The sequence below is a fragment of the Pan troglodytes genome, chromosome 23 (assembly GCF_028858775.2).
Source record: "Pan troglodytes isolate AG18354 chromosome 23, NHGRI_mPanTro3-v2.0_pri, whole genome shotgun sequence".
Classification (NCBI taxonomy): Eukaryota; Metazoa; Chordata; class Mammalia; order Primates; family Hominidae; genus Pan; species Pan troglodytes.
In genome coordinates, this window is record NC_086016.1 from 45,329,909 (window position 1) to 45,339,889 (window position 9,981).

Genomic DNA, 9,981 nt, shown 5'->3' on the forward strand with positions numbered 1-9,981 from the left:
GGATGTGAAGGGTGGAGGCCTGAATTTGGCTGGAGAGATAGGGAGACCCCTGGCAGTTCCCGAAGCACATTCACAAGCCTCCCCTTGTCTCATCTTCATACCCAGCAGGACAAAACAATTTCCTTTTCTAGCAGGTGAGAACATGAAGCCTACAGAGCCAGTGAGCAGCAGAGCTGGGCTTGGGACAAAAGTCTGACTCCTAACTCGGGGGTCAAGCAGAGTAAGGAGTTAAAGCTGAACTCCGAAAAATTTTAGGGAAACAGGTAAGGCCTCCCGGGCAGGGGACAGCAGAAGAGGGCCTAAGGAGGAGCTGGGCTTGGGAAGGAAGAGGCCAGGTCAGTGGCTTAAACCAACAGAGATAGGGGGGTCAACCATGGCCCCGCCTTTCCGGGACACTGGGTCTGGAAGGCAGAGTAGAGGGTCAGAAAGCGGTCACACCAGCCTCACATGTACCACTCGAACCAGCGAGCTAACCTCTGGCCCTGCCAGCAGCCGGGCCAGCCGCCCCACCAGGCTTCTCACTCATGGCCTCCTCTGTGTGCCTCCAGCCTGGCCTCCTTCCAGAGGTCTGTGGGTAGGCGCCAGCTCCCCACTTTGGGTTCTGGGCCCTGAGCGTGCCAGGAATATTACCCAACCAGGCATGATCCAGGGCGATGTCATCTGCCCAGCACTCAGCCTTAAATAAATGCTCAACAAATGCGAAGGATAAACACCACCAGCATCCCAGGGAGGAGTGGCTGCATCGCCCACAAAACTCTAGCCCTGTAAACCCCTTATACAGAAAGAGCAGGGACCCATCCTGTGCTCACATGTCACTTTCCTAATACAAATATCAAACTTGGAAAAATTCAGCTGGCAGGGCCCAGGGAGAAGAAAACTAGCTGCCAGAGTCGTTGAGTGGGAGTTACAAGACCTGGATTTCAGTCCTTGTCGTATCACTGTGAACATGGGAATCTTGCAAAAGATGCTTCTCCTGTCTGAGCCTCAGCTTTCCTCATTTATACGATGGGTGCAGACAGGGAAGACTGGGATCAGTGATCCCATCTAGGGGTGTCTGTCTGTCTCGGAGAGAGCTATTTCCAGCCCCCAGATGCCCAGTCCTGCCCCAGACCCATGGGGTGAGGACGGCCATGCAGACTCTCATGGACAAAAGCTCCAAAGGTTCCAATGGGCTTGCAGAGTCCTGGCACCAAACACAGCCAGAGCTGCTCTTTTCTCTCTAACTTTTAGCCTGCTGGGGAGGCAGTTTTTAATAGTAGGAGGGCTAACCAGCACCCCAGGTGCAGGGCAGAAAGGCTGGAGAGACAGATGGCACAAATCCACCAGTGTCTGTCCAAGCACTGGAACTTGAGACAGAGACCTACAGGGTGGTTTTGAACTTGACGTTAGGGACTCTGGGGGTCGGGGGGCAAGCCCAGGTCTTTGCACTCCACCCCCATATAGCCAGTCAAGGACAGATGCACAAATACCTCATTCAATGCTTCATCTTAATTTCTTTCTCTTTCTTTTCTTTTTTTTTGAGACAGAGTCTTGCTCTGTCGCCCAAGCTGGAGTGCAGTGGCGCCATCTCGGCTCACTGCAACCTCTGCCTCCTGGGTTCAAGTGATTCTCCTGCCTCAGCTTCATGAGTAGCTGAGATTACAGGCATGTGCCACCACGCTCGGCTGACTTTTTTTGTATTTGTTGTATTTTTAGTAGAGATGGGGTTTTGCCATGTTGGCCAGGCTGGTCTCAAACTCTTGACCTCAGGTAATCTGCCTGCCTTGGTCTCCCAAAGTGCTGGGATTACAGACGTGAGCCACCGCACCCAGCCAATTTCTTAAAAAGAACAAAAAGTTTCAAGCCCAGTTGAGAATCAGGCACCCCATGACTCTAACTCCACCCTTCCAGGGAAGCAGCCGGCATTTCCGAAAAGTTCACTGCCTCCCTCCTGAGGCTGAGAGAAGCCTGTGCTGTCAGCAACCACAATGGTGGTGCTGGAGGCTCAGCCCCAGCTGGTGATGAATGGGGCAGGCATCGGCCACCTACAGCAGCCCTGGCAGCTTCAGGGTCTGCCCGGGAGGGCCGGGCTGGACTCACCTTCACACTGCTTGCCTTCCCCCTTGTAGCCTGGCTTGCAGAGGCATTTGTAGGACTTGGGCGTGTTCTGACAGATGGCATCGATGTGGCAGTCATCTGTGCCCTCTGAGCACTCATCCACGTCGACTGACCCTGTGGGTAGGGGTGTGGGGGGAATAAGTGGTAAGGTGTGGCCCCAGGGCAGGTGGCCGATAGTGTAGGGCAGCGGGAGCTCTTGCCTTTGCCCGTCCATTGATCGGTGGGCTCATTGGCAGTAACAGCTGTCACAGGACAATCTGGTGTGACAAGTGGCAACTGGTAGCATCTTTGGCGCAGCTACTCTGTGGCAGGGACAATGCTATCAATACGCTTGGCCTTATTTATTGTCGCAACCATCCCATTGAGCTATTGTTCTGCTAAAAAGATGAGAAAACTGAGGCTTAAGGAGACAGTGAGGAAGAACCTCCTCCTCCGTCTGTCCTACTCCCCCAACAAGCATCACTCCAGCCCTCCCCTACTCTCCTCACTCTATCCCCTACTCTCCTCACTCTATCCCCCACTCTCCTCACTCTATCCCCCCACAAGCATTGCTCCAACCCTCCCCCACTCTCCTCATTCTACCCCCCACAAGCATTGCTCCAACCCTCCCCCACTCTCCTCATTCTACCCCCCACAAGCATAGCTCCAACCCTCCCCCCACTCTCCTCATTCTATCCCCCTACAAGCATTGCTCCAACCCTCCCCCACTCTCCTCATTCTACCCCCCCACAAGCATTGCTTCAACCCTCCCCCACTCTCCTCATTCTATCCCCCCACAAGCATCGCTCCAACCCTCCCCTACTCTCCTCACTCTATCCCCCCACAAGCATCACTCCAACCCTCCCCTACTCTCCTCATTCTACCCCCCCAGCATAGCTCCAACCCTCCCCCACTCTCCTCATTCTATCCCCCCACAAGCATTGCTCCAACCCTCCCCTACTCTCCCCACTCTATCCCCCTACAAGCATCACTCCAACCCTCCCCTACTCTCCTCATTCTACCCCCCCAGCATAGCTCCAACCCTCCCCCACTCTCCTCATTCTATCCCCCCAAAGGCATCACTCCAACCCTCCCCCACTCTCCTCATTCTATCCCCCCAAAGGCATCACTCCAACCCTCCCCTACTCTCCTCACTCTATCCCCTCACAAGCATCACTCCAACCCTCCCCTACTCTCCTCATTCTACCCCCCAACAAGCATAGCTCCAACCCTCCCCTACTCTCCTCATTCTACCCCCCCAACAAGCATAGCTCCAACCCTCCCCCACTCTCCTCATTCTATCCCCCCAAAGGCATCACTCCAACCCTCCCCTACTCTCCTCACTCTATCCCCTCACAAGCATCACTCCAACCCTCCCCTACTCTCCTCATTCTACCCCCCCAACAAGCATTGCTCCAACCCTCCCCTACTCTCCCCACTCTATCCCCCTACAAGCATCACTCCAACCCTCCCCTACTCTCCTCATTCTACCCCCCCAGCATAGCTCCAACCCTCCCCCACTCTCCTCATTCTATCCCCCCACAAGCATTGCTCCAACCTTCCCCTACTCTCCCCACTCTATCCCCCTACAAGCATCACTCCAACCCTCCCCTACTCTCCTCATTCTACCCCCCACAAGCATTGCTCCAACCCTCCCCCACTCTCCTCATTCTATCCCCCCAAAGGCATCACTCCAACCCTCCCCTACTCTCCTCACTCTATCCCCTCACAAGCATCACTCCAACCCTCCCCTACTCTCCTCATTCTATCCCCTCACAAGCATCACTCCAACCCTCCCCTACTCTCCTCATTCTACCCCCCCAACAAGCATAGCTCCAACCCTCCCCTACTCTCCTCATTCTACCCCCCCAACAAGCATAGCTCCAACCCTCCCCTACTCTCCTCATTCTACCCCCCCAACAAGCATAGCTCCAACCCTCCCCTACTCTCCTCATTCTACCCCCCCAACAAGCATAGCTCCAACCCTCCCCTACTCTCCTCATTCTACCCCCCAACAAGCATCACTCCAACCCTCCCCCCACTCTCCTCATTCTACCCCCCCACAAGCATAGCTCCAACCCTCCCCCACTCTCCTCATTCTACCCCCCCTACAAGCATTGCTCCAACCCTCCCCCACTCTCCTCATTCTATCCCCCCACAAGCATAGCTCCAACCCTCCCCACACTCTCCTCATTCTACCCCCCCTACAAGCATAGCTCCAACCCTCCCCCCACTCTCCTCATTCTAGAATTTAGAGCCAGAAGGGTCCTTGGAGGAGTTTAAATCCAGCCCCTTTGGGTTCCAGATGGGGACACCAAGGCCATGCCAGGAGGCTCCTGCAGGTCACCTGAACGTGGGATCCCACCCTACCCCTAGCCTGTGGAAACACGGGATTCATCATCTGGCTTCCACGCCCCCACACCAAAGTGTCTGGTGGCAGAACCACACCCTCAACTGGGCTAACCTGAGCCCATCCATGGTTCTGACTCCCCACTTGGTCCTCCCTCCTCGGAAATCCACACGTGAACCTGGTTTTCATGTCCCAACATATAAATGCAAGTTCAGTCTAGGCTTTGAGGGCTCCCGACACTCTCCACCTCCCGCCCCCAACACATATACACCTTCAGTCTGGAACAGCTGTTGGGGCAAATTGTGCAAAATAGATTCTGTGTATCCGTTCCATCTATACACCCCAAGCCTCTCTCCTTGTCTCTTTTACACACACACACACACACACACACACACACACACACACACACACACACAGAGTTCAGGCAGGGAGGGGACCTGCCTCTTGTCGGGCACAGTTCAGCACAGTCAGAGCTGTACCTATAATTCAGGTTGATTCCTCAGGTTATAGATGAGGAAACCGAGGCCCAGTGAGGTGAAATCTGTTATGGGTCAGTAGCTCACTGGGGCTGAGACTGGACTCCGACACAGAATGAGCTTTCCTACGTGCCATGTGACTTCTAGCTAGCAATGCATGAAATGCAGACATGACAGACAGACAGAAGGACCCAGGAGTGCAGCAGTGCAAGGAACTCTCAGCAGCTGCCATGAGGGCAGTGCCCCAGGGGTAAGCTCGGAATGTCCCCATCTCTTCATGCCTCTGGTCTCACCTTAGATTGCTGGGTCCCCAAGAGTGTCCACTCTAAATTTCTCCCCTGGATAATATCTGGGTTTGAAATCTGCCAGTGGGGCCTATGAGATCCATGCCCCCCAGGGCTCCTCCTTCTTTGCCCTAGCCCCTGAGTCTCCTGCCCACCCCTGAAGGAAGAGACGCATCAACAAGAAACACAACAGCATGACCCCCCTGCACACACACACACACACGCATGCACGTGTGCGCACACACACGGCAGGTGGCATTGCTTTCCAGGGGGAGCTACATCTGCTCAGGTGGCGGCCTGTCCTAGACAGCTGCCCAGGGGAAGAGTGGAAAGGGGACAAGGAGGCAGGAACTGGAGGGGGCCCAGCCGGCAACTGGATGGCTGGGCCAGCAGGAACATCCATGAGGGCCTTCTGGGGAAGTGGCAACAGAGGGACACTGTGCAGGACTGGCACTGCCTCTAAGGCAGGGACCCAGAGGCCAGAGAGGGCCCATCTCCAGGCTTCTGTTTGGGAGGACTGGGGTCACTTATGAGACATGACCAGCAGGGGCAGTGGGCCACAGATATGGCTCTTCCCACTTCCCAGGGGCCAGTATGTAGGAAGGAGGGGTGGGAGCCCCTTGTGCCCTCACCCCTAATCTCCCACCTAGGCAGGTGTCTTCACTGGAATGGAAATGGATGGATGTTGATGAGGGGTGGGTGGAGCTATCTCCCAACACACCTTTAAACACTTGGGTGTCCTTGGTGTGGAGTGTGGGGAGAGGACATGGGAGTTTGAGGAGAGAGAGGGAGAAGCCACTTGTCCCCATCGGTTCTCTGCCATGCTCCCGCTCCTGTCTGGGCTGGAGACTCCCCTGCAGGGCGACCCAGCCCTCCCAGCACAGGCTGCTCCCTTTGACTCTGGTTTGCTTATGCTGGGGACAGGCTGCTGGGGTTTCACAGTCACAGGGCTTCCACGGAGAGGGTCGTGGAGGAGACAGAGTCAGATACAGAGAGACACGAGGAGGGACACAGGTGGGGATAGGCACGCCCAGGAACAGTCACTCAGAGGTGAGGGACCCCAAAGCTTGGGAGAGACACCCACAGACACAAGGGGGATGATGGGGCAGCAGGGCTGGGCTTCCAGGAGGGGTGTTGCTGTGGAAGAGTCTCACAGGCCCAGCATCCTCACTCGGGGCACGCGGGACCACCAGGAATAGACCCTACGCCACCCATACCAGACCTCAGGAAGCCGGGAAGGACGTGCAGGACCCTCCCCCTGCCTCCCCCTCCAAGCAGAGCACCGGAGGAAGCGCCTCTGATGACGAGGAGGGGAGAATGTGACTCCAGCTTTTCGGGAAGCCCCTGAAGACAGTCAGAGAGCAGGAGGGGACGGGGTGGGAGGGTGGGGGGGTCCCCGTTAAACCCACGGGCCTGGGCCTGTGGCCTCCGGGTCTCCCCCTCCCCTTCCTGGGTCTGCTCCACCGACGTCCCGCGTCCGGACTCTCCTCCCTGTGTCTGTCCTCCGTCTCCTCTGCCTTCCTTCCCTCTGTCTTTCCTCCCCGTCCTGTCAGACGGTCCCGGTCCCTCGTCTGCGGCTTTCCAGGTATCTCTGTCCCTCTCTCTTTCCCGGTCTCCCTCTCACCGCCCCCCCAACCCCGTTTTTCTGCGGCGTCCATCTGTCCCCCGTCTCCCCCTCTCTCTCTCCCTTATCATCAGTGGGACCATCCCTCTTGATTCCCCCTGATCCACCGGCCTCCTCCTCCTTCCCCGGGCCGTGCGGGCCTCCTCTCTACCCTTCCGCATCTGTCTTTTCTCCGGGCTTCCTTTTGTCTGCTCCCTCGGCGCCGGCTCTTCTGTCCGTCTGTCCCGCACCTCCCGCCCCGTCCCGGTCTCTCGGTCCGTCCCTTTCCCCGTCCACCTCCTGGGGTGTCCCCCTCCGCCCGCCCCGCCCCGCGCCCCCTCTCCCAGGAGGAGCGCCCCTCTGCGCTCGGGGTCCCGCCCCGCCCAGGTCCGCACGCGGGGCCCCCGGGAACCGCCGCCTTTCTTCCTCGCTCCCGCGCTCGCGCTTCCCCTCCCGGGGCCCCGGCCCACCCACCCCTGCTGCGGCCCCGCCGGACTCAGGAGCCCCGGCCGCCCGGGCTGCGGGGAGGGGGCGCCCCGGGCCGGCCCCAGAAGTTACTTTGCAAAGAGGCAGGGGGCGCGGGGCCGTGCGGGGCGAGCTCGGCATCGCGGAGAAGAAGCCCTCCGGGACGGCGCCTCGGCCGCCCGAGCCCCCCGCGCCCGCCGCCCCCCACCTCGGTCGGGGGCTTACCTGGGAGCCCGCTGCCCCCGGCCAGCCGCCCGCGTGTGCCCAGGGCCAGCAGCACGCACAAGTGCCAGCGCACGGCCGCCGCGCCCATGCTCAATGCCGGCCCCGCTGGGCGTGCGGGCGTGCGGGGCGCGGGGACCCGACCGACCGGCCGCTCCCGCAGGCGCTGCTCGCTGCTCGCCGCTCCGCCACCGCTCGGGCTCCCGAGCCGCCCAGCCGGCCCGGCTGATGAGCTGACAGCGCGCGCTCATTGGCCCGTGGCGTCGGAGGGGCGGGGCGTCGCCCAGGGCCGGCCAATAGGCGCCGGCCTCCGGCCCTCCGAGGAAGAGGGGGGCTCGGGCGTCGTGGGGGGGACCCTTCCCCTGGGGCGGGCGGCAGGTGGGGGGTGGGGGCCTGGCCGGCCCGCTCGCTAGGCGCGGGGTCTAGGCCAGGCTGGGGCTGCTCGGAGGCTGCGCCCTCCCCTGCCCGCGGCGCCCCGGCCCCCGCCGTCGAGCGTGGACGCCCCTCTGGGGTAACCCCTCCCGGCCCAGAGGCAGCCTCGGGGGCGGGGATCCTGCGAACCGGGGGTCCCGCGAGGTCGCCCGCCATCCGTGGGCAGTGAAACGCGCCAGCGCGCAGAGCAGACTCGCCTGCGCTGCCGTTTGCTGGACGTTTCTTGAGCACCTACTGGGGACCGAGTGCGGGCGAGGCAGCAGCGAACGAACCGGGAGGGGAAACCTCGTGAAGATCACTTGAAAATTGACGTTCCAAACAAACGAACTTTTTGGCACTCGTCAAAGGACAGTGGCCCGTCAGTGTGCTTGTCACGGGGCGGCCGCAGGACCTGCGTCTGGAACCGGGCGGGCGCCCGGGACAGACAATGCCGCTTGGCCGTCGGTCCCGCGCGAGGCCCCCGCACGGGGCTAACCTCGGCCCGCGAAGTTCGCTGCCCGGAATGCGAGGCCGGGGCCTCCCCCTGTGACAGACCCGGCGGGGCCAGGAGGAGGGGCAGGGCGGGCATCCCGGTCCGAAAACCCAGGAACTGCTGTGGCCTGGCCTGGGGTCTACACCTGACGCCTGGCGAGGGTCGGCTTCGGGTCTGGTCCCACCGGGCCTGGGAGGGAGGGGCGGCTGGAAATAAATGGCCCCTCTCAGTTCCAGGCAGGACGCTTTAAGGGAAGAAAGTTCAGCAAACCCCAAGGCCCATCTCCTTGACAACCACCAATAAGAGCTCCTTTTTTCTTCTCCTGCTCTCCAGGCCCGACTCAAAGACAACTCTTTTCTCTTTTTTTGTCCACTCTGCCTGCACCAGTTTGAGCCCCTCCACACCAGCTCCCTTTCCTGCCCCCAACACACACACGCGCACACACACACACACACAGTCACACATGCAGACACATGCTCTCACGTGCACTCAGACACAGCCTCACACCCTCACACCCTCCAGCACACACACGCTCACACATGCTTCTTCACGCCCTCATCCAACCTACCGTAGACGAGCTCCTCAGCCCTGGAAGGTTAAATCTGTGTCCAGCCAGCTCTCACACCCCATCTGACTTCACATCAGCTTGTGGCACGGGCCTGGTGGCCGAGGCAAGGGGTCCCCTACATGGGGATCGGGGGTGTGGGGGGTCCAGAGATGCCCCCAAAGAAGAAGGAAGCGCTGCCTGTTGTCTCCACTGAGCCCCCACCCCATTGCTCCAGACATTTCGGTCTGCACAGCTGCTCCTGGCTGCTGGTTTAATTTGGGAGATGCTGTTGACAGGCTTTATTTTGTCCCCGTCAATTGTGTAGCTTTGAGTTTCTGCAAGGGGTGGGGAGTTCCCTCAGAACCACATATTATCTTGTGCATTGGGCAACAGGGCAAGCAGTGTGAGGTGGTGGGGGAGGTTCTTCCAGGGGGCTCTGACTTACTTGCAACAATGCCCTCTAATGCGCCTGGTCATTAGGCACCCGCCCCCCGCCCTGGCCAGGTGCCCCTCAAGCTTGATGGCAGCAAGAGAAGCTTCTTCCAGGCTCCATCCCCACAAATCAAGGCAGGAATGGAGGCAGGTTACTCTGTGACCCCTCAGCCCAGAGGTAGCTGTCCCTTGTACCAAGTTGTAGTCCCCAGCCTGCCCCCAAGGGATTGCTCAGGTCAAGTTTGCTGGTGAATTAACACCCTCTAAGGTGTGCAGGCAGAGAGAAAGTGGTTCCTTCTAGGCAGCTGTTGTCTATGTGGAGGACTCAGCGAGCAGAGGAGAAGGGAAATGGAGAGAAGACACACCTGTAAGCCCCTCACAGGTGAAGGAAAGGAGGCGGCCTGTGGAACAGAGAAAGAGGAGGTCACTTCTGCCCCAGGGTGCCGTCAGGGAGGCCTCTTAGGACAGGTGACCTGGGCTAGACACAGAACATAAAGAGGATATTTGCCTAATGTATGAGAAGAACAAATAGAGAATCTGCCAAGGTCCATGAGTGAAGGCGAGGACTGAATAAGTGAGCCAGAGAATGTTCTGGAAGCATCTTGAAAACTGCAGAGCACTG

At 59.3% G+C, this 9,981-nt stretch overlaps 1 protein-coding gene across 5 annotated transcripts in view; it reads right to left on the bottom strand.

Annotated features, from left to right (window-relative positions):
- SCUBE1 (signal peptide, CUB domain and EGF like domain containing 1) overlaps window positions 1-7,680 on the bottom strand; it is a 148,892-nt gene extending 141,212 nt beyond the window's left edge. For 3 of the 5 annotated variants that reach the window (XM_016939330.4, XM_016939329.4, XM_016939328.4), the window contains exons 1-2: window positions 7,480-7,659; window positions 2,080-2,211 (exon numbers count right to left, since the gene is read on the bottom strand). In XM_016939330.4, coding sequence (XP_016794819.1) covers window positions 2,080-2,211; window positions 7,480-7,567 — 220 coding nt within the window. In that variant the 5' untranslated portion in view covers window positions 7,568-7,659. Of the gene's footprint in view, window positions 1-2,079; window positions 2,212-7,479 lie in introns of all 5 variants that reach the window. The other 2 variants (XM_016939327.4, XM_016939326.4) reach the window with 2 other exon arrangements.
- Between the last annotated feature and the right edge of the window lie 2,301 nt (window positions 7,681-9,981).